This window comes from Haliotis rubra, unplaced genomic scaffold, assembly GCF_003918875.1.
Source record: "Haliotis rubra isolate DU_JTF1 unplaced genomic scaffold, ASM391887v1 Scf622, whole genome shotgun sequence".
Lineage (NCBI taxonomy): Eukaryota > Metazoa > Mollusca > Gastropoda > Lepetellida > Haliotidae > Haliotis > Haliotis rubra.
This window is the reverse complement of record NW_025767327.1, coordinates 59,259-83,295: the sequence shown is the minus strand read 5'-3', so window position 1 is coordinate 83,295 and position 24,037 is coordinate 59,259. Positions and strand designations below refer to the sequence as shown.

Genomic DNA, 24,037 nt, shown 5'->3' with positions numbered 1-24,037 from the left:
AGTTGTAGCAACGGTCGCCATCTTGGTTGTCACTTTTCTATTTCCTGTTTCACATGTTGACAGGAGCACAGTAGACGATAATCAAGATAAGGCCTGTTCACACTCACATATTCTGACAGTGGAACTGAGAGGTGGGTCATTAGTAACAAAATATGACACGCGTAAGTGTTCGATCTCGGCAACCGTTAAGTTGGATTTGGTCGGGAACGGGCACCTGCTGGTCGTTAAACAATGTTGCCGGTGGTTCTTGAGTATTGTAGAGGATCCGATAGCCTTATGTTCAATCCCAAGAGTCAAGAATCTATTTGTCATGTTTTAAAATGTCATATATTTTCGACTGAGCAGAAGCTAACTGCATCTCATATGCGAGTGTAAAAATATGATTTTTTAACACGTATACTCTTCAATTGCAACGAATTAATTTACCGTTAGGTCAATAAATATGCATTAACTTTCCAAATTACTTCTCAGTTAAAATAATTTTAAATGAAAACAAACATAATATAGAAAATCCTCCATTTCTCTTTCTGTACATAGTTGGAAGCAAAATGCTTGATTCTGATGTGAAATATATAATATATATATTCTTTCATTCACAACTGATTGTTTGACATCCCCCTCCAAAACAAAACAACAACAAAAAGAAACAACAAAATGAACAACATAAACCTCAAAGAAATAAATTATAAAAAACTATTTTATTTGTCAAAAAATTCCTTATAAACTTAGAATCCATCCAACCAATAATTTTTTTTACATACATGTATGAACAAATCAATTCTATGTCGTCAATATAGGTATATTTTCAATTTCCTTGAAAGATTGAAAGACCAGCTATGGATTATGCATCAGTGCAGTGAAATAAAGAATGCTTCATATTTCACAGTATACGATGAATAAGCCTTAGAAATCATACAAATAATTATTTTAGAGTTAGGTAACAAGGTTATTAATTATATAAGAATATATCAGGCAATACCCATTTAAACCACCCACCTTAATGCACATTATCTTCACCTTTCAAAATACCTCAAAATAATAACATCCTTCAGTCATTAACACCTATGTCTTTATTAAATACTGTATAATGTTCAGTGTCTTCATCTGTAGAGGTGTTCACTTCCTGATAATGGCGAAGTGTTACAAGTAGACCACTTCGATTCCATGTCTTCTATACAGAGGGGGGCAGTGGGGTAGCCTAGTGGTTAAAGCGTTGGCTCGTCCGCGAAGACCCGGTTTGAATCCCCACATGGGTACAATGTGTGAAGTCCTTTTCAGTTGATGTTGCTGGAATATTGCTAAAAGCGGGGTAAACCAAACTCAGTTAGTCAGTTAGTTCTATACAGAGGATCTGGTTGATGACTCTGGTGTTTTGTTTTACAGACATATCGACATGGCCGATCTGGGAACGGACATGATTACGAAACGTCCTCGGACTGCGCGGGACCAGTACACAGTCCTCACAGAAACACAGATTAAAAATATAAAACAGGTAAGTAGAACATGTCAGTCATTGAGTTCTTAGAAGTACAAAGTTCTTATCTATGGATGTGTTTACTTTATTCTTATTACCATTATTATTGTTGTTATTGTTAATTCTTTTCAGAACCCAGCAGCATTTTTCCACACAAACAAAGCAGCTGATCAACACACCCGAAACTGGGACCCCAACAAGCGGTATGTGATTGACAGAACCGCTACCAGCACCAACCAGCACCTGTACAGGGGACTAAGTCTGTCTCACCCCGTGTGTTGGATCGGGGAGAAGTACAACCGCTTTCCCCCTGCAGATCACAATACTGCACGGCTGGGGGCATCGCTAAGATGGGGGCCAGAGAAAACAGGTATATGTTCTAGTGACAAACTGGAAAAGGGATAAAAATATCCAGGACATTTTGTAAATTTGATGAATACTGTGAAAATACTGATGTCTGGACTATGACATTCACTCACTCACAACTAATTAGTAGTACCATTAGATGTGGTCCATCTTTCTTTCATAAAACGATCTGGACTACTGATGACTACATGTCCAGGTAATTACTTAACGTTTTCCCCAGGGTCACGGACGTTTGGACATTTTGATGGCGAGGACTCCCAGCGCTTTACAAAGATAGATATGTACAAGCGCCCCCCAACTAACCAGCCAGGTCGAGTGATTATGAGCTATGGACGACCAGGAGACGGGTACTACTCACAGCGAAATCCAAGTAAGGGTTGATGACTTAATTATTAACTCATTAAAACCAATGTTTGAAACTATCACAAGGGATGGTAGAAAGTCAGATGGGAACTGGGTTGGGTAAGAGGACACACATTCAACCTTCATGTAGTAAACTTTGATAAATTGCAGACATTTATTGGTGACAGTGGAATATTTTATATTCAGGGCTGCGTTTGCCCAATTCAGATGTATTTCACACCGGCTTCGAATTGAAACTGGCAGATAAGCTAATGAAACTAAAGTTGATAGATTATGTCTTGTATGCAAAGATCGATATATTGAAGATGAATACCATTTTTTATTAGTATGTAATGTATACCAAGATCTAAGGTCTTTACTTTTACCAAAGAAATATTATTTGAATCCTACTGTACATAACTTTAACATGTTAATGTCAGAGATAAATCCAGAAACTTAAAAAATTTAGCAGTGTATGTATATAAAGCTATATGCGTCTTAGACAGTCATTTGTACATATTGTAACATAACCGAACCGTATGTTATTGTTCATATTGTATATTGTATATACTCTCTCATAGTCAATTGTAAATGTAGAATGGGCCTGTGGCGTCCACTAGAAGAAATAAAGATTGATTGATTGATTATAGAAATGTACAACACGATAACTCAATTTTAATAAAATTACCAAATGCAAATGATCAAATCCCAAAATGCTCCCCCTCCTTTACGATGACACTCCCTCCCTGAATGATAGTGATGGTAAACTTTGTGTTGCAGACATGACTACCTGGTTTGGGGCCAGTCTTCCATTGAACCGCACAGTCATTCTTGAGGACATTCAGCCTAAAACATTCGCTGACTACGAGATGATTCGCCAGCACAAACAGGCTCACATTTCTCGCAGGATAAACCAGTGGCCGGAGTTCTCTGAATATACAGACAAATTTGCCCTGTCATCGAAAACAGAACCAAAAATCACCTCGTAAGAATTAATTATCCCTTTTATGTATCAGAGTGGTAGACTCCCCACTTTACCATGTATTGTTTTCATATATTGTTTTACAATGTCTTCCCCTGAATGAAGGTGAGGTGAGGTGAAATTGGGTTTTACGTCGTGCTTGAGAATATTTCGCTCATATGACGCCGTGCATGCGTGTGTATGTGTATGTGCGGCTGCTTGTACTAGCCCAGACTGAAGCTGGTTTTATAGTGCTAGCCCACTGAGATACCATGCCACAGTGAAGCATGAATACCCCACTCAGACACATTACACTGACTTCGAGCCGACCAGTCCTTGTTGTACCCATTAATGCCGAGCGCCAGGCAGGGACCAACAAGTACTATATGTTAACGTCTTTTGGTGTGACGCGGTCGGGGATCGAACCCGCGACCTTCCGCTCTCCGGGCGGACGCTCTAACCACTACACCACGGAGGCAGACCCCCTGAATGCAGAGCAATGGACTGGAAGCAATTCATTTCTGCAAAAACAATATTTACATTACGTCTAATTTATTTTTCAGATTGGAGCAAAGAAAGAGACATGTTTTACAAGCATAGAGAGAGAGAGAGTTCAGCATTAACGAAGACCAAAGCTGTCCAACAGCATTAGTGCACCACCGTCGTGCCGTGCCAGATTCTAGAAGACCAGAGATATTAAAACAATATCTTTTTTCGTGGTAGGGAAGGCTTTCTCGTCTCCGGTGAACAGGACAATTTAATCACTAATACTGATTTGTATAACTCCAGCCAGTGTACGTTCTGGAGGTCATAAGATGTTTCTATTTCTTTTGCCGGTTTAGGTTCTTGAGGTCACAAACTATTTGTCTCTTGCCAGTTTAGGTTTGGAGGTCACAAGCCATTTGTGTGGCTGTCTCAGTACAGGTTTTGAACATTACAAGATAGTTTTATTCCTGAAGCTGGTTTAGGTTTTTCGGGTCATTAGTTATCTGTTTTTGGACTTTATTGAATCAATAGATGCATACCCCTATCCCATCTTATTTAACTTGTGTTCTAAAGGCTGGGCGTAGTTTACACTGACTGATGACTCTCATGCCTCATTGCAATGACTTGATAAACGACAGTGACACTGAAATATTGTTTGGAGTGGATTTCTCAAACCTGTTTTATCAATGAATTGTTATTTCCTAGTTAGGGCTTTGTTTTACAAACTGGATCATTGTTTAGAGATATTTACAGTAGCAGTTTGTATCCTACATTTACAGAAATTTATCTGATTTGTACAAAAATTAAGAGAGTTTCAAAATGAGCTATAATACTCTTTTCTTACTGTCTCAATGTGATGATGTTTTTGAATATTTTTATGCTCACAAAATATTTTGCACCAAATCCAAAGTATTTAGTATTGGTATTTTCATGTGTCAAAGAGTCTTGGTACTTTAGAGGCGTTTTGGCACACACGAGAGAAGACATCCTTGTTGACCACATGGAATTGTATGGAACCAACCATAATTAACATGGAATTGTATTGAAGCAAAATGGAATGACAAAACACAAACAAGGGAACTTATGGAACATGCATGGAATCCTATGGAAAGAGTATGGAATCATAGAGAACAAACATAAAATTGTATGGAACCAACAGAATCTTGCAGAACGCAGAATTGTATGAAAGGAACCAATCTTTTCCCACTGCACAAGCGAGATTACCCCAGTCTGCTGATCTATGTTGATTATTTATTCACACTTTGTGAATGCTGGTACATTTGTTGACAGACCTCTCGCTGGTCCAAGGTACAGTTGTCTCAATCCAGTATATTATACAGTTGTAAATAATGTATATTGTACATAGGAACAGGAATGGAAATAATGTATATTTTGTCAATTTGAAATAAATTATAGAAACAACTGATTTGTTTAGAGGAAGTATTTGAAAATTGCTCAATTTGGGGTGTGTGTGTGTGCGTGTGTGTGTGTGTGTGTGTGTGTGTGTGTGTGTGTTTGGTTTAGAAAGAAGGAGGGAAAGCCCATGAACACAGGTCTGACCTTTTACCTTGGGGTGGGGCCACAAACACTGGTCTGGGTTACATGGAAGGCCACAAACACTGGTCTGACCTTTACATGGGGAAAGGCCACAAACACTGGTCTGACCTTTACATGGGGGAAAAGACCACAAACACAGGTCTGACCTTTACATGGGGGAAATGCCACAAACACAGGTCTGACCTTTACATGGGGGAAAGTCCACAAACACAGGTCTGACCTTTACATGGGGAAAGGCCACAAACACAGGTCTGACCTTTACATGGGGGAAAGGCCACAAACACAGGTCTGACCTTTACATGGGGGAAAGTCCACAAACACAGGTCTGACTCTTTACAGGTCTGACCTTTACATGGGGAAATGCCACAAACACAGGTCTGACCTTTACATGGGGGAAAGTCCACAAACACAGGTCTGACCTTTACATGGGGAAAGGCCACAAACACAGGTCTGACCTTTACATGGGGAAAAGGCCACAAACACAGGTCTGACCTTTACATGGGGGAAAGTCCACAAACACAGGTCTGATCTTTACATGGGGGAAAGGCCACAAACACTGGTCTGACCTTTACATGGGGGAAATGCCACAAACACAGGTCTGATCTTTACATGGGGGAAAGGCCACAAACACAGGTCTGATCTTTACATGGGGAAAAAGGCCACAAACACAGGTCTGATCTTTACATGGGGAAAGGCCACAAACACAGGTCTGACCTTTACATGGGGAAAAGGCCACAAACACAGGTCTGACCTTTACATGGGGGAAGGGGGAAAGGCCACAAACACAGGTCTGATCTTTACATGGGGGAAAGGCCACAAACACAGGTCTGACCTTTACATGGGGAAAGGCCACAAACACAGGTCTGATCTTTACATGGGGAAAGGCCACAAACACAGGTCTGACCTTTACATGGGGAAAGGCCACAAACACAGGTCTGACTCTTTACATGGGGGAAAGGCCACAAACACAGGTCTGACCTTTACATGGGGGAAAGGCCACAAACACAGGTCTGACCTTTACATGGGGAAAGGCCACAAACACAGGTCTGACCTTTACATGGGGAAAAGGCCACAAACACAGGTCTGACCTTTACATGGGGAAAGAAAGTCCACAAACACAGGTCTGACCTTTACATGGGGAAAAGACCACAAACACAGGTCTGACCTTTACATGGGGGAAAAGCCACAAACACAGGTCTGACCTTTACATGGGGAAAGTCCACAAACACAGGTCTGATCTTTACATGGGGGAAAGGCCACAAACACAGGTCTGACCTTTACATGGGGAAAAGGCCACAAACACAGGTCTGACCTTTACATGGGGAAAGGCCACAAACACAGGTTACATGGGGAAAGGCCACAAACACAGGTCTGACCTTTACATGGGGGAAAGGCCACAAACACAGGTCTGATCTTTACATGGGGAAAGGCCACAAACACAGGTCTGACCTTTACATGGGAAAGGCCACAAACACAGGTCTGACCCTTACATGGGGAAAGGCCACAAACACAGGTCTGACCTTTACATGGGGGAAAGGCCACAAACACAGGTCTGACCTTTACATGGGGGAAAAGTCCACAAACACAGGTCTGACCTTTACATGGGGGAAAGGCCACAAACACAGGTCTGACCTTTACATGGGGGAAAGTCCACAAACACAGGTCTGATCTTTACATGGGGGAAAGTCCACAAACACAGGTCTGACCTTTACATGGGGGTAAAGTCCACAAACACAGGTCTGATCTTTACATGGGGGAAAGGCCACAAACACAGGTCTGACCTTTACATGGGGGGTCCACAAACACAGGTCTGATCTTTACATGGGGAAAGGCCACAAACACAGGTCTGACCTTTACATGGGGGAAAGTCCACAAACACAGGTCTGATCTTTACATGGGGGAAAGGCCACAAACACAGGTCTGACCTTTACATGGGGGAAAGGCCACAAACACAGGTCTGACCTTTACATGGGGGGAAAGGCCACAAACACAGGTCTGACCTTTACATGGGGGGAAAGGCCACACAAACACAGGTCTGACCTTTACATGGGGAAAGGCCACAAACACAGGTCTGACCCTTACATGGGGAAAAGACCACAAACACAGGTCTGACCTTTACATGGGGAAAGGCCACAAACACAGGTCTGACCTTTACATGGGGAAAGGCCACAAACACAGGTCTGACCCTTACATGGGGGGCCACAAAAAGTCACACAAACACAGGTCTGACCCTTACATGGGGGAAAGTCCACAAACACAGGTCTGACCCTTACATGGGGGAAGTCCACAAACACAGGTCTGACCTTTACATGGGGGAAAGTCCACAAACAGGTCTGACCTTTACATGGGGGAAGTCCACAAACACAGGTCTGACCCTTACATGGGAGGGAAAGGCTACACACGCAGGTCTGACCTTTACATGGGGGAAAAGTCCACACACATAGGTCTGACCTTTACATGGGGAAGTCCACAAACACAGGTCTGACCTTTACATGGGAGGGAAAGGCTACACACGCAGGTCTGACCTTTATATGGGGGTGGGGGGGAGAGTCTACAAACAGGTCTGGTGCTGACAAACCAGAAATGATAACCAGGTCAACCTTGGATTCAAACACAAACAGGATTCTGGTAGGGCTAAACGAGATCACGTGCCCTTTGTTACCTTTCTAGATGACAAGTCAGAAACTGACTCAGAGATTCAGTATTGCCAACCAATCAGAATGCAGTACTTACCAAAGCATCATGGTACATGGATTCAACTCCATTCTGCTGCGATCTGGTTCACAAAGCACACACGACTCAGTGTTCAATTATCAACATGTTTATATAGTGATATTTACAAATGTACAATGGTTAACATTAAAATGAGAAACTGTACAATTAAAACAACCTCCGAGCAACATGACAGATCAAAACAAGGATCTAAACACAGGTACTCCTCATGACTTGCTCAGGACACTAGGGTATTGATGGCCATCTATTTCATCATAGCTGACAACATTGCCTCTCTTCCATTCCTGTAAAACATGTTACTTCAAAACATTTAAAAGAAATAAGGGATACACTCAACTACCTAGGATAACCGAGTTCTATGACATTGTCACAGACATTGTTTCAAAAATATTGTTGGTATTTCAGCAAAACTGAGACAGGAAAACATAACAAAGAGTAAAAATACAGATAAAAAGACCATTAATCGTATTTGGAAGGAAAGATGCCAATACTGAAAATATGTTTCAGTTGTGGTAAAAAAATATCTTACATCTGTGTCAATGGGAAAAGTTGAGAAACAGTACTTACTGGTAGCCATAATATAGCACTGTTTGTGAAACAACCCGACTATTGTTTAAAGTCATTGTTCTGCCTTGTAAAATATGAGGAATGTAACTTTCACAAGGCCTCACCAATTCAGGTACTTTTTAACAAATAAACCTGTATATTCTTTCTCAATCCACCAAGACGACTTAACTTGTAACTGTATCCCCCTCATTGTTCTCATCTAACAGTTTCATTAATAAATACTCCCCCTGAATATCCAGTAGCTGAGATCAACTGGCAGTAAAAGCATTCCTGGAGTCTCATTACATTCACTTCTGCAGCACATGCAGTTTCCTGACAAACTGGCCAAAAGAATAACCTAAATGGGTGTGACCTTTTCAAAAGGATACCAATAATTCATGTAAATAGTAAACCTTGTATGACTAAAACACTTGACAGGGTTGTGTAGATAACTATGAGATTGCTGCACCTGTGAAGTGCAAAAGAACTTTTTCAAATGCACATTTGCCCTATTTTGTTAAAAGAAAATGTGAAATTAGTGAAACAAATGAAGTAACACACAACCTAATCCAACTTTTGAACGGAACATCATCTGAAGGTTAGGGAGCCAAAGGGAGATAACACAGATTTTCCCCAACACCTCAGTTGAATCAAAGCCTCAAACACTAACTGCCAACTTGACAAAGCAATAACCTCGGACAGTTACATTGGTGTTGATCAGTGGGCCATCTGTCCTCCACAAACACACTGCTGGGTAGCACACACAACTGAATGTCCAGGAGCAACACACATACCCCACTTCCATATCCAAGACACAAAATGCTATAACCCAGCTTAACGATTGCTTGTAATAGTAATACCAAGCCAGAAACAAGTTTGACAAGACAGCTTGTGATGAGAATCAGTGTCCACATATGAAAGTAATGGCACACAGCCTTGCCAGACAGGAAGTCTAGAGAGATCTGGTTATCCTTATGATGGGGAACAAAATGTCCCTGTGGTGAGATCAAACATGTACACAAAACATCCAACAATATACAGTCATCAGTCAGAAACGACTGAATGTGTACAGGAAATTGTTTTCTATCAACATTTAAAGGAATAATTTTTGACAAACATTTGAACTGATCATGCCGCTGCACCTCCACCAGGAGACTACAAGACTGCACTCATCTTATGAGTTGTGAAAGTGTCTTAAATAGATAAGTTAGATAACTACTGTTCTATAACTAGACACAACTGAGTATGGAGATAATATGGGAGGATACGGAGACAAATAAATACTGCAATGTTCATGCACACTGTGTTCACCCTTACAACAGTCATATACTGGAATAACACCGACTAGAGGCCCCTGCTTCAACAACACACGTATGGCGTCAGTCCTCACACAATGAATGAAACAAATGTTCTGGTAAAATACTGATAGAACGTTACTTTGAAAAAGGAACTGCCCTATACATGCAACTATAATAAAGATATTTTATTCAGAAATACTCACTGAATATATCCTGTATGTATTGTTGATCTGGTTCAACACAGTATTAAATTCATATCTACTGTGGATGTATAGTTAAGTCTTGTATTTAATTTGCTGTAGAATTTTCAAGAAATACTGCTGTCAATAAACAAAGTACTTCTGGCAGCAGCTTGACATGTTCATTAGCACACAATAACAACTCAGAATCAAATTTAACATTAATTCTAAACTTAAAAACATTTCAGCTTTCCAACTTGCAGTACTGGGTAAAAGCAAACTGTATCCTCAAGTAGTTTACAAGTTTAAAAAAACAACAGTTTTCAAGGAACACAAATGAAATGAACACATGCAATATGATGCAAATAAAACAGTGGAACAGAACCTTTAATGTATGTACAAAGTACTGGCTAAAAATGTTAAAACATCAACAACATTTTGAAAAGTGCTCATTAGTCAGTACATAAATTCAACATGAAATATTAACATGAAAACTTCAACTATACCATGACAGTGACCCTTCAGACCGGAATACCCTGGTAACCAGGACGATAAACCCACTCATACAAGACGCCTCTGCGCTGACAACGGCACAATGAGTCCTGTTACTATGACAACAGTGACCTAGGAACCTGGTGTCTGCAAATTTTCAGGAAATGACTGTAGTCAAGATGGCAGAATTTTGTGAATATTTATGAAATATTAGCAAGTGTTATTCAAAAAGAGGAAAATACTGGAAGTTTACTTTACGTATGGAGGACATATTTGTTACTGTTCTTGACAATCGACATGGCCACAGTAAACTAATGACACAGACAATACAATGTCCTAGCAGCCTCTGGCAGTGTTTCCTAGTATAATTTATAAGAACCAAGATGATCAAGCACCTGTTTCCTTCTCTTGACGAGAAACATCACTCACTGTTTCGTAAGTGGACTGAACTATAGCTTGTTTAAGATTCTGCTATCTCAACATCTGTCAACCCAGATACTGATGGTACTCATAAAATCCCTACAACTGTCTGGCATGTTGAACTATTGGCGTTTAATCAGTCAGAGCGTGATAGAGACTGGTTACACTGACTGACTGAGTTTGGTTTTACGCCACTTTTAGCAATATTCCAGCAACATCACGGCGGGCCTGGATACACAATAGCACTACCTGTGGATGAACACATATTTACATTCACACACGTACTGAAAATATGGAAATAATAGGTTGTGCTCCAAATGTGCTCCATGTGTGTTTGTGAAAACTGGGAGACACCTAACGTACAACTCTGACAACCATCACGTCCAGAATGAGCACTTGTGTACAAGATGTGTACTCCATATATATGGGCATAAATCAGTTCATCAAGAGAACTACTGAATCTCACAATGTTATTTGCTGAGTCACACAGTAAAGTGCTAAAATCTCACAGGTTAAGAATGATTTGGGATACAATGAACAGGTTGCAACCCTCAACAAAACCCACAATAAGCTGGGTCATTCTGTCACGTATGCATTGAAAATACAAAAATAGATCAGACTGAATAATGATATAATAGTGTGATACATCTTCAACCTGTCATTGGACTGTTGTATATTTTGACCTCTAATCAACAAAGAATAACTCTCAAGTAGGCAAGACAATATCACTTCAATGACGTCTTCCTGGACGTGAGAATAACAGGCACTGAGCAACTCACAAGATGCAAACTACAGTGATTTTTGTTCCGGTGAGTCCATATTTGTTATTATCAACATTTTGCATAATCAGAGACACGTGATTGAGTTCGGAGATGAATGAGTTATCCCCCTTACCACCTCTGGGTGACATCAGCATCAACTCAAAATGGCATAAGCTATAAAAATAGGATAAATCAGTTAAATTAACCTAATAATCTGCTACAAATCTGAACATGATCAGTGTGATACAAGAAGATTCTGTGAATATTTTAGATACAACTGAATGGAATGTTTGAGTTACATTTGAGTTTTTCTTTGAACAGCCATTTGTCCAATCATTAATGTTACTACTTCTTGTCTCCAGGTAATTAACACTGCAATGCAAGGTAAGCAAGACTAGATATAACATCACTATAACTGCCACAGAGCAAAACTTGGGACACATATTCATCACATATGCTTTTCTCACATTGCCATGGTAACTGAAAATCTCCACAGAATCAAACCATGCTTCCGTAACACTTGCATTATTTTAAATCAAACATCCATCAGAAACTAAAAGATCTCCTTGAACCTAAGCTGATAAAAAGAAGGAAAAAAACGTCAATCATATTTTCTTTCATTTAAAATCTATCCTCTCATTCCACTGTCCTTTGATCTGGACATCTTGGCACAATGTTCAGCAGAGAGACGTTAGCTTGCTCTCTCTGTAATGCGAAACATTAAAATCTGAGACTCAAGTAAAACAATGAATGAACCAATGCTGATTTCATGTGAACAAAGTTCGGAGATCACTTCTTCTTTCTTTCTTCCTGACAACGGGGGCAATACCACTTCCCCTTTGGTTTGGTGGTCAGACCCACACAGGCAAAGTGGAACCACTCGATGGGACACTGCAACAGAATTGAACTGGTTTACAATAATCAGCAGATTGAAACACTTAATAGGACACTGTAGAGGTCCTGACATGGTTATATTGTGATCAACAACTGACAAAAGTGGAACCACCAAAGGAAGCAGTGAACAGAACTGACCCAGGTGTACCATCATCAGGAACCTTAAAACTTGGAACTATGGTAATCTGGATAGTGTTTTAGAGGTGAGGTGAGGTGAGGTGAAATTGGGTTTTACGTCGTGCCTGAGAATATTTCGCTCATATGACGACGTGCATGCGTATGTATGTGTATGTGCGGCTGCTTGTACTAGCCCAGACTTAAGCTGGTTTTATAGTGCTAGCCCACTGAGATACCATGCCGCAGTGAAGCATGAATACCCCACTCAGACACATTATACTGACTCCGAGCCGACCAGTCCTTGTTGTACCCATTAATGCCGGGCGCCAGGCAGGGACCAACAAGTACCATATTTTAGCGTCTTTTGGGTATGACGCGGTCGGGGATCGAACCCGCGACCTTCCGCTCTCCGGGCGGACGCTCTAACCACTACACCACGGAGGCGGTCGATAGTTTTTGAGAACATGAATAAGATTATACTGATGCTTTCCATAGAAAGACAAATGGTTATCATCAGGTTGGGTTTCTTCACAAAGCTGGTCCAGACTGTCAGGGGATCAGGGTAGGTTAGTTACTACAATGTACACATGCTATATTGGGGATAAATCACATTCTGTGTGCATGTATAGCTGTGTATTCATACTACAATGCAGTCTGTATAGTGAGTGAGCGTTATGATTTGGCATTGCATTGCAATATCTCAGCCGAACAGCAACACTGCCAAGTGACAAGTGTGTGCTGAATTCATGCTCTAGAGGACAAATTGTGCTGTTATATTTACTTATCTTGACCAGATATCTATTCAACAATAACCCGGGAAAAGAACGCCCCACTCACTTTGGGAGGACAAAGTCCACTCATGGCTCACATGAAATGACTTCTATGAATGGGATGTCAGATCTTCACCAACAGACATTTGTATCAGAGCAAAAGATCTGATATTATAGACACTGCCATTATACAAGCATATTCAGCTGCCCATATGACCAACCGCTCCCCGACCACGTCATACCAAAATACGTTAAAATATGGTACTTGTTGGTTCCTGCCTGGTGCTCGGCATTAATGGGTACAACAAGGACTGGTCGGCTCAGAGTCAGTATAATGTGTCTGAATGGGGTATTCATGCTTCACTGTGGCATGGTATCTCAGTGGGCTAGCACTATAAAACCAGCTTAAGTCTGGGCTAGTACAAGCAGCCGCTCATACACATACACATGCATGTCGTCATATGAGCGAAATATTCTCAAGCACGACGTTAAACCCAATTTCACCTCACCTCACCATATGACCAACTAATCACAACCCCAGGGGTGAAAATAACTTTAAAATTGCCAGTGGACTCAGTGGTACAGTGGCACATGTAAAATCACTTGCCCTGATAATTTTTCCACTATACCGGCCTATTTTCTTGTTGATTTCTTAAATTAACAGCATAATTAACATTGGAAAGTCAACTGGACACTGGTACAGCCCGATATATGACAGAAAAAAAAAACTGGACTCGGACATCGGGCAATGGGTTATTTCCACCCCTGAACCCCAAGCCCTCTCCCTACACAGGGTGCCTTGTGTTACACCATTGCTCTACTCACATCCGTGTTGTCACATCCAATCATCTCTCCATACGACACCTGGTGACACAGGCAGTAGGTGGGCTCGTTAGGGTCGACTGGCATGTCCAGGACGTCGGACGGGTGGGTGATCGACGGGAATGGGGGAAGTGGTGGGTCTGCTTCAACTGGCCTGAAATAAGATCGCACAATATAAATATACAGGTCCCGGTGTTTGCCACAAGTGTTCAAACGAAGGTGCTAGTTTGGTTATAGCTCTAAATTGTTCTGCAATTCAGTACAAGAGAAACATTCGTTCAATTAATGGTGACATGCGTGAACACCCAGGTTATAATTTGTCTTCAACCATACTTGTCGTAAGAAGTGACTAACGTGATCGGTGACTTGGATGATTCACGTCATCCAGTGTTCACGAATAGCGTCTGACCCTCTGACAAATCCGCAGATTTGCCAGCGGTCCGATAGAAGTATACAACTCGCCCGGCCCCAGTGTCGGACTGTATATTTTACAATGACTTTGACTGAAGTTGTTATATGGGACATGTGACACCTGTTTGCTGTTTATAAATCTTATGTTTGTTTATACTTTCATTGCCAATTATAAGAAATGTTAAATCTGAAATGTGTGTTTAATTTTATTCTAAGGGTCCTGTGAATTTTCAATGGGTCAGACAGACATCTGAAAGTTACAGGACCCAATGTCCTGTTACTTTAAAACACCATTCGTGAACACTGGTCATCACATCCCAAGCCGATGCTCATGATGTCAATCACCATTTTCTCTGGTACTGACTCAAACAGTTACAGCTTTCATATAGCCGGATTATTCATGAGTACAGTGTAAAGCAACAAAACAAAACAAATAATTAAAAGTGGAAATCAAATCCACCAAACTCCTACTCTTGTGTGTCAAAAGAGTTGTCTCCCCTTACAGTGTCAAGATTTCTGTTCAAGTGCAAAAGTTACATGTCTTTTATTATAAATCATCTTACAATAGCTGTCCTTTCTTCTTTTTCTTCTTAGGAATTTCATCTTCAAATTCTTCTTTCTTCTTCCGCTTCTTTTCTTTGTCCTTGTCTGGAAACAAACATCTTCATATTAATGGTTTCTAGGGTTGGGTATTGCCAAAATTTTCGTATTGCGATATATTGTGATAGGTGTTGGCTCATTGCAATATGTATTGCAATATATCGTGAAAGTGAAACACATGGGTTAAGGTAATAAATTACTGTTTCCTTTCTTTTGAAACAATGCCACTGGCCACTGTCAGGACTCAGATGTAATTGTACAAGAGATCAATTGAAAATGTTTCCAAATTGAAGGCTTCGCTCTAAAGTTTGGAACTCAAGAAAAAGCGTCTGCAGCAGCGTTCGTTATTTTTGTTGGTTTATCCTTCCAACGAATGCCGGTACCAATCTATCTTTTCTATTTATATGGTTTAAAAGTCTCGCAAATGCAATTATATGACCAATAAACATTCTCAAAACTATGAATGTATTATAATGTAAAAGACGAATGTTATTAGCAGTTTGACTACATCACAAAAATTGCCGATCGTATCAGATGAACCGGTTCGTGAAAAGTGTACTGTGAAGTTCGAATTGCAATATACCGTTTAACCGGTATTATCGCACACCCCTAATGGTTTCTCTCTCCAACATGGTCAACACGACATAACCCTAAGTGTACCTGAAGTAGGCTGTGTTATATGTAGACATCAGTTATTTCAATAGACAAGTGACATCACAGAAATACATAAAGAATGATTCACGCCATCACAGCAGTAAAAACACAACTCTCTCAGCGTGACCATCTATTACCGTCTATAAGCCGACCCCATAGATAAGCCGACCCCCAAACTTGACCCTTAAAATCAGTGTCAAAATGGTATGTTTCGTGCATAAGCCGACCCCCCGCGATGGGGTCCTAATCGCGACAAACACAGACCACAGACAACTGGCGGTTACCAATAATTATAACTTTGGTCCACATTATTAAAACAATTCACAATCATATTGCGTCTACTCATGCATCGATATGAAGTGTAGTTGACAGAAAATGGATAATATATTTTGTTTCGCTAAATATCATACATATTGTAGTTAGACGATAACATGTCAACAAACTGGCTTGCTTATTACCGCCTTGTTTTCCATGGACTGCTAGTTTACAGTAACATCGGTAAAAATGTGTGAATTTAAATGGCTTGCTTATTTTACCCCATTCCATGTGCGTACAACTTACCGCGTTCATGAGGGTCCATATGACCTTAGTGTTGATTATATATTTTACATTTATAGAGCAAAAACTGTAATTAAAATTACACAATGGTAGGATATATTTCTTTGGGTTAAATAATAGTATTCTGTATTATATTTTACTGATGACTGCGCCAGAATTCATCCCGCTATATTATTGTGCATGTTTGAACTTGATCGCCGGGAAACGTGTGCACTGCTGATTGTACGATAAATGTCATAATGACTAATATGTAATAATATGTTGAAATAATGAAAACGCACAGGTTAATATGTATTTTATGCATCATTTACAACATAAACGCTGTAATTGTGGCAAACATCCTGGCAGATGTACCGGTAACCTGTAACATCGTCCTGGCAGGGCACTGGGAGCTAAAAAATATTTCCGTGAAATTGTATTTCACAGATAAGACGACCCCCTTCAACAGACATATTTTTTTGGTCCTCAAAATTCGGCTTATAGACGGTTATATACGGTATTTAATGGGAAACATGGTATTAGTCAAACTGCCTACTTTTCTTGCCCATGTCGTGATCATGGCCTCGTGAGCTGGATGACGTCTTGTCTTTCAGATCGGCCTCGAACCTGGCCAGGTCAGCGTCCAGCTTCCTGATGTGTTTGTCCACCTACAATGCAGACACAGGGTCACAGGTACACTGAGTATAGCAATGCACACTACAGGTCAACTGAAGAGACTGATCTGCTAAAATGCTATGTGCTAAATTACAAATATACTCATGTAGGCATGAACATGTACAAACCGTTTCTTAATCAGAGAATGAGTGAGTATTGGTTTACACAGCTCTTAGCAATACTACAGCAATATCATGGCAGGGGACAGAAGAAATGGGCTTCACACATTGTACCCATGTGACAAGCAAACGCTTTAACCACTAGACTACCCCACTACCCCTCTCTCCATCAAAGAACATGTAAGACAAGGGGTAAATTTAGAGGCAGACCCATGTATAGAACCTAACACAACAACCTACAGTTATAACGAACTCAAGGGGTCCACTAACTTTAGTTTCTTATAACTGTAGTTAAAACCATAAAACATACAGAAAGCAGCCAGGACCACAAGGCCAGTTTGTTATATCTGTCAGTTCATTAGACTGACTGACTGAGTTTGGTTTTACGCCCGTTTTAGCAATATTCCAGCAACATCATGGCGGGGGACACCAGAAATGGGCTTCACATTGTACCCATGTTGGGATTCAAACCGGGTCTTCGGCGTGACAAGCCAACGCTTTAACCACTAGGCTACCCCACTGCCCCGTCAGTTCATTAGAAGTGTGTTTGTAATATACATAGTTCAGTGTATATCCAACAACCCTCAAATCTGCAATACTTACTATATCTTCATAAAAAGCCGGAGTATTTGCTGCTCTTTCTATTGCTACACATCTAATGACTGTTTAACAAACACATACTTTAATTTCAGGGACTGAATGTGTACTTGAGATAAAATTGTGACAGTGGTATAATTACCATCTCGTAGGTCTGCATAGCCAGCTGGACCTTGTCATCTCCAAACTCCTTGCTCTTGGAGAACAGCTTGGTGATGCTCTCCAGGTGGTCTGTCCGTCTTTCCGGCACCATCCCGCGAACATTGTCCAGGTACTCCTCTGCCAGGTTGTCGATCTGCTTCAGCAGCTCTGTCAACACACAAAGAGCAACAAATGTGATGTGTGAAAATTGAAAACAAACTGACACTAGCCCACTAGTCATTTAAAGAGCAATTTAACTAGAATTGACAAACTATCCTCCCTTGGTAGACAAATTGGATGAAAGTTCACATGATTTTTATCAGAACATTTTGAATTGCTATGAAGATCTTATTATACCAGTATAAAGGGTACTGTTATCATGCTAATTATTTCTATCAATGCAAAAGGTTAAACCTAAATCTAAAACTCAGTGCAATGGTACTGTTACAAGTGATATTTAAGTCACCTCTCCAAAACAGTATCACTTGTTAAGTGAGACTGAAAATCTGCAATTCAGATCTGGGACATTTGCTTCAGACTTCAGACAAATATTGTCCTCTTGGACAAAGAACATAAGGTGTAGACAAATCCTTTCTGTTAATGGATATCACCTGTTAATGCAAATCATGACATTTTCACCACAAGAGAAGAGGCTGGAGCAAGCAGGCTATTGCTAAGTTGTAAGCCAAGGGAAATAAGCCTAAAGAATCCAGTGAGTACTGGGAGAGTACACACATCCTCCGGCCTCCTCATGAGCAAATAAACATGTTGACTCACTGTATTGATTTTTGAACTGCAGTGAACACAGATGCTTAGAGAAGTCTTGTTGGGACCCTGAGTCATAACACCGTTAGTAACCAGTGCTGACAAGCCATGTTAGTGAAACATGAACATTTTATTAAAAAAATGGGATTGATGGGTATAGGTAATATTCACTTTTATGTTTATTCATATGCAGCATGTCACATGTATAAAGACATAACATGAATTAAAATTTTACACATGATTAACTTGAAAACTCAGGGTCCAAATAGGAAGCAAAAATAGGTCTAGGTGAAGAATTGTTACTGACTAGGGGCAGACTACTGACCTCTAAGCAAGCCTTGATAACCCCTATTGTGACATACTTTAATAAGATTCAAGTGCCAGAAGTCAAGACTTTCCTGGGTCTATCTATTTCATATGAGGTGAGGTGAGGTGAGATGAGGTTCATGTTGTACTTAAGATTATTTCGCTCATATGACAACGTGCATGCATGTGTATGTGTGGCTGCTTGTACTAGCCCAGACTTAAGCTGGTGTTATAGTGCTAGCCCACTGAGATACCATGCCACAGTGAAGCATGAATACCCCACTCAGACACATTATACTGACTCCAAGCCAACCAGTCCTTGTTCTACCATTAATGCCAAGTGCCAGGCAGGGACCAACAAGTACCATATTTTCATATCTTTTGGTAGGGCGCATCCGGGGATCGAACCCGTGACTTTCTGCTCTCCGGGCGGACGCTCTAGCCACTATATCACAAAGGTGGTCAAGTGAGACATGAAGGTTTAATGATTCAAAGTTCAAACAAGGATTCTTTACAAGACTAGCAGTTAAAATATGTGTACACATTTGATTCATAAAAACATATTTGATTGAACAGAATTCTTCAGGTTGGCAAAATCAACATCCTTAGAATGATCCTCAGCTTTACAGACCATATTGAACTATCCTTACCCTGCGACCTCTGGTCCAGATCTCGCATAAGGTTGAAATTTCTTTGAAGCTCTGATGGTAAGGACTCCAGACCTGAAAGATAATAAAACTGTCTCTAGTATCTCCATATATCCCGAACGGTACAGATAATGAATCTGTCTGTCTTAATCATGTTGCTGCACAGAGCTTCAATGCATTTCAAACTATTCACTAAATGAAGACAATTTCAAGAGTCCATTTTTTTCATCACCAAAATACTAACGTGACATTTTTACATGTGATAATATCTGACGAGGACTGATTGCAGTGTTACCTGGGATCATTGGTTGTATATCTAACACTTCCTTACTGCCAATAGGAAGTCCAGTTAGTGATAAAAGTTCACATTTGATATTTCATAAATCATAATGAAACTTCTTCAAATATTGGGCACAATGTGTTAAGCCCATTTCTGGTGTCCCCCGCCGTGATATTGCTGGAATATTGCTAAAAGCGGCGTAAAACTAAACTCACACACTCTTCAAATATACTACTCAAAAGAAGTTAAGGACCACTTGATTGTTTCATATTACAGCCAGTTTATATAATCTGTCATACCATGGAACACAAAGTTCCTTTAATTGAAGTAATCATGAAATCTGTCAGAACAATAACCATCACAATGAGAAGTGGTGGTGCTGTATTCTAAAGGTGCTCCCACAACATTTTATTACCCATTACCATTCACAGGATTCTCATGTTTCCTGTATGAACCCTTGATATTAATCATTCGAAGGTCAGGACCTTTTGGATTGTACGTCAAGGTAAAACCATTGAAAACTGTTTCAATGAACTGAGTGAATGTTCTGAAGGATTACTTATGAGTTGAAAATCCAGCGAAAGAAATATCTCGCTATCTTATGCAGTTACCACCATTACTGTCAGGACTGAAGGAAGCTAAAACAATCGGGGACCTGCATGAGAATTTCGCCAAACTTCAAATGAAAACAACTCAATCCCTTGATACGCAAGACCGTTTCTTCCTTTTCTTTACATATATTAGATTAATTCATATTGGGGCAGTAACACATCATAGCAGTGTATGAAATAAGCCCAAACCCCCAGCCAGACATAAGGGCTGGTAACTTCAAAATGTTACCAGTCCAAAATGGATTTAACCAGACCAGACACCAAGATATGACTCAGATGCATATAACATCTTGAATTTTTACCAGACCATCGGGCTGGCTAGCTGTAAATCTAGACCTTCCGTCTGAAATCTAGCCCATCTCGTGCGGTCGGACGGGCCTTATTTCATACACCGATCATAAACACTGGCCCCTAGACACTGGCCAGGGTATATTAATATGTGCGATCGTCTGACCTGTGTGGTTTCACCTGCCTTACAATGTTTACATGGCTTACGATAACGATCGCGTTCCGACGTATTTGGCAGGCTTCCAGAAAGCAATAAAATAACAGTAAACGTCATTCAAATCGGATGTAATAGGGCATTCTTCCTACATGCGTTTCATAAGATGGGTAGTCAAGCTACACAATTATCCTATTGTTATGTTCTGTCTTTGTTTTTTCCTAAAGTTCTCAGACGATGAAAAAGTGACATATTGCGCCAAATTTTGAGATCGACGCGGGTCCATTTAAAAACTTTTGACACTACTTTTTTTGACAAAGACAATAATTTTGCAGTGCACGTGGGACAAAAATGACATATAAAGTGTGTTATCGTATGTTGTGTTACAATTATACTAAATCTCAGTGAACAGTAACCGATGACAGATGAATACTTACTGTCCAAATAATGCTCCAAATACATTGCAGTCGCCATTTTTCTGGAGCAAGTGTCAAGGTCGAGTGAAGTTCGAGGTAATGTATTCCTAACGTCAACCGTTATACGCGATACCGTTATAAAGGCCCGCTGCTGACAATATAAAGCACTGTGAAAACAACACAAACAACGCCTTTTGTGTTGCCCAGGGTTTTCAAAGCCCAGGATACTCACACTATATGTGCAGTGGAACCTGTTTTTCAGATGGATCGTCTCTAGATACATTCCAGCAGGGATTTTATACAAAAGTTTATAGAATAACATATATAATGTAGACTCCTGCTATATCATCTACACTTATGTACTTACAACTGTGATAGGTTTACGTCGTTTTTAATCATGTCCCTAGAGCAAACCATCTCGACTATTATTAGATGAGAAAAGTGCCGATCTGTAATTTCTGATTTCTTTTACTTTCATATCAAAATGGATATTATATGTCCTCGGTGTTAAAACTCGCTACCCGTGTGTTACCAAACACAAATGTAAGCTCAGTTACATAACATTACTTTCTGTTGCATGTACTTCATAAAACCAGACTGAGAGTTCGAAAGAGTACAAGGATGTATTTTCAAAACCGATATCGTAAGTATCATGATTCTGCACGGTTGGTTTTAAAACAAAAATAATTGGACAACCAATCATGTCGGAAGGAATGATTGTGGTGAGAAGCAAATATCTGAACTGTATATTCCACTACTGCTGAATGAATATATATGTTAGATGTAACTTCCTTAAGTGGCAGTTAGAAGCTGGAATGATGAAGTGGAACACTTTTTATGGATAGACAACTACTTTGTTGCAGTAGTACTTGCGATGTTCCGTTATCAAGCAAATGATACACAACACGACGACGAATTATGTGGTTTAACGTCGGCTTGGGGCGGGCGCCAATTTCGCCGATCGGGCAGGTGGGTTTTAACATTAAATTATGAATAACTGGTAATAGGGGATAAACCACCGTGCCCCAAAAAATGTAAATGTAGGGGCTTTAACCTAGATAAATTTAGAATGGAAACGTTTAAAGCATGAGATGAAAAGAAAAGTAAAAAGCCGAAGTTATAAAGGGAAAGGAGGGGGAAAAACCCAGTAGTATTTGTTGATAAATGAGAGATTGAGTTAAAACTAAAAATAGATATAAGTGGGGGCCATGCATTGGGGGTGGGTTACCAAGGGGGTATAGCATAGTGGGACATACGAATGAGTGCAGGTAAGCTGCATAGTTTTAATATGGGGCTTGTAGGATATGCTGAATTGATGTGCCTCTCTGGAACACAACATCTATGTTGGCTTGCTTCTTAAAGTGAGGTGAGGTGAGGTGAAATTGGGTTTAACGTCATGCTTGAGAATATTTTGCTCATATGACGACGTGCATGCGCGTGCATGTGTATGTGCGGCTGCTTGTACTAGCCCAGACTGAAGCTGGTTTTATAGTGCTAGCGCGACCGCGACCTTCCGCTCTCCGGGCGGACGCTCTAACCACTACACCACGGAGTCTAGACTAAGGCTTAGTCTCTGAATATATATAATTTTGATAGTAACAAACAAGCCCATTTAAATTGAAAAGGAGCCCTAGGGAGACCAGAGATTCAGAACCTGGAGAAATCTAGACTTGCTTCGTTTAGGGCTTTAGCACTACAGGGAAGGCTAGGCTGTAGGGAAAATAATGTGGTTCAGGGACTGTGAGACAGACTACACGGAGGCGGCCTGCTTCTTAAGTGGTCTCATAGATGTTGTGTTCCAGAGAGGCACATCAATTCAGAATATCCTACAAGCCAACGGTAAACCACCTACAAGCAACAAAGAAGACCCTTCAGGCGTTGTCTACCACATTCATTGCGCCTGTGGTGACTCATACATAGGAGAAACGTGCCGCCCCCTAAACCTACGAATCAAGGAACATCAGACATCTTTAAAGAAAAAAGACTCCAAATCAGCCATTTCCGACCACACCCAAGCCCACCCGAACCATACGAGTATCCTATGTTTGGTTTCTTCAGGATACTGCATCACACAGGTCTTGCACCCAATCCAGCTATAGTCAATGTCACAGTCCCTGGACCACATGTTCCTCTACTCCCTGGCCCTCCCTGCAATGCTAAAGCCCTGTATGAAGCAAGTCTAGATTTCTTCAGATTCAGGATTTCCAATCTCACTGGTTCTCCTATTCAATTTAAATCGGTTTATTTGTTGCTATTAAAATTATGTATATTCAGAGACCAAGGGTTAGAATACGAATCCAGCCAGTAATACTTGCAGTCGTGATTATTGCACTTTCGGCAAAGAAAGAAGTCCCTGGGGTACTTTATTATGTCGTTTTAAGACTAGGTACATCGTTAGGGTTCTTTTGTGTGTGTGTGTGTCTTTAAATGTTCTTTTTCATCTCAGAGTCTGGGTGTTTGGCTGCATCATCTGTGGCGTCTGTTTCAGCTTCGTTAACGGCACGTCGGAAGTGGGTAAGGGAATCATCGCTATTTTTGCGATTATTGCAAAGTTTGGCGTTATTTCAGGGTGTGCCAGCGTAACGAACGAGGAAAGCCTGAAGGAACGTAGATCGTGC

General features: G+C 40.5%; 2 protein-coding genes across 2 annotated transcripts; one reads left to right on the top strand and one right to left on the bottom strand.

Moving 5' to 3' along the window:
- The first annotated feature begins 14 nt into the window (after window positions 1-14).
- LOC124256288 lies at window positions 15-4,653 on the top strand. Its single transcript, XM_046690262.1, has 6 exons — window positions 15-131; window positions 1,384-1,492; window positions 1,607-1,844; window positions 2,061-2,210; window positions 2,963-3,167; window positions 3,707-4,653. Exons 2-6 carry the CDS (start codon window positions 1,394-1,396, stop codon window positions 3,741-3,743), a joined length of 729 nt encoding a protein of 242 aa, XP_046546218.1. The 5' UTR covers window positions 15-131; window positions 1,384-1,393; the 3' UTR covers window positions 3,744-4,653.
- A 3,338-nt stretch (window positions 4,654-7,991) lies between these two features.
- LOC124256274 (inhibitor of growth protein 4-like) lies at window positions 7,992-21,507 on the bottom strand. Its single transcript, XM_046690244.1, has 8 exons — window positions 21,441-21,507; window positions 19,674-19,745; window positions 17,954-18,120; window positions 16,977-17,088; window positions 15,193-15,277; window positions 14,222-14,372; window positions 9,090-12,506; window positions 7,992-9,057 (listed from the first exon to the last, which is right to left on the bottom strand). Exons 1-7 carry the CDS (start codon window positions 21,475-21,477, stop codon window positions 12,405-12,407), a joined length of 726 nt encoding a protein of 241 aa, XP_046546200.1. The 5' UTR covers window positions 21,478-21,507; the 3' UTR covers window positions 7,992-9,057; window positions 9,090-12,404.
- Between the last annotated feature and the right edge of the window lie 2,530 nt (window positions 21,508-24,037).

Excerpts from the sequence above, each read along its gene's own strand:
- LOC124256288 (XM_046690262.1), top strand. The coding sequence starts at position 1,394 with ATGGCCGATCTGGGAACGGACATGATTACGAAACGTCCTCGGACTGCG. Across the intron at positions 1,493-1,606 it reads AGATTAAAAATATAAAACAG|AACCCAGCAGCATTTTTCCA; the intron begins GTAAGTAGAACA and ends AATTCTTTTCAG. Across the intron at positions 3,168-3,706 it reads ACAGAACCAAAAATCACCTC|ATTGGAGCAAAGAAAGAGAC; the intron begins GTAAGAATTAAT and ends TTTATTTTTCAG.
- LOC124256274 (XM_046690244.1), bottom strand. The coding sequence starts at position 21,477 with ATGGCGACTGCAATGTATTTGGAGCATTATTTGGACA. Across the intron at positions 15,278-16,976 it reads TCACGACATGGGCAAGAAAA|ACAAGGACAAAGAAAAGAAG; the intron begins GTAGGCAGTTTG and ends GTTTGTTTCCAG. Across the intron at positions 14,373-15,192 it reads AAGAAGAAAGGACAGCTATT|GCCAGTTGAAGCAGACCCAC; the intron begins GTAAGATGATTT and ends ATCTTATTTCAG.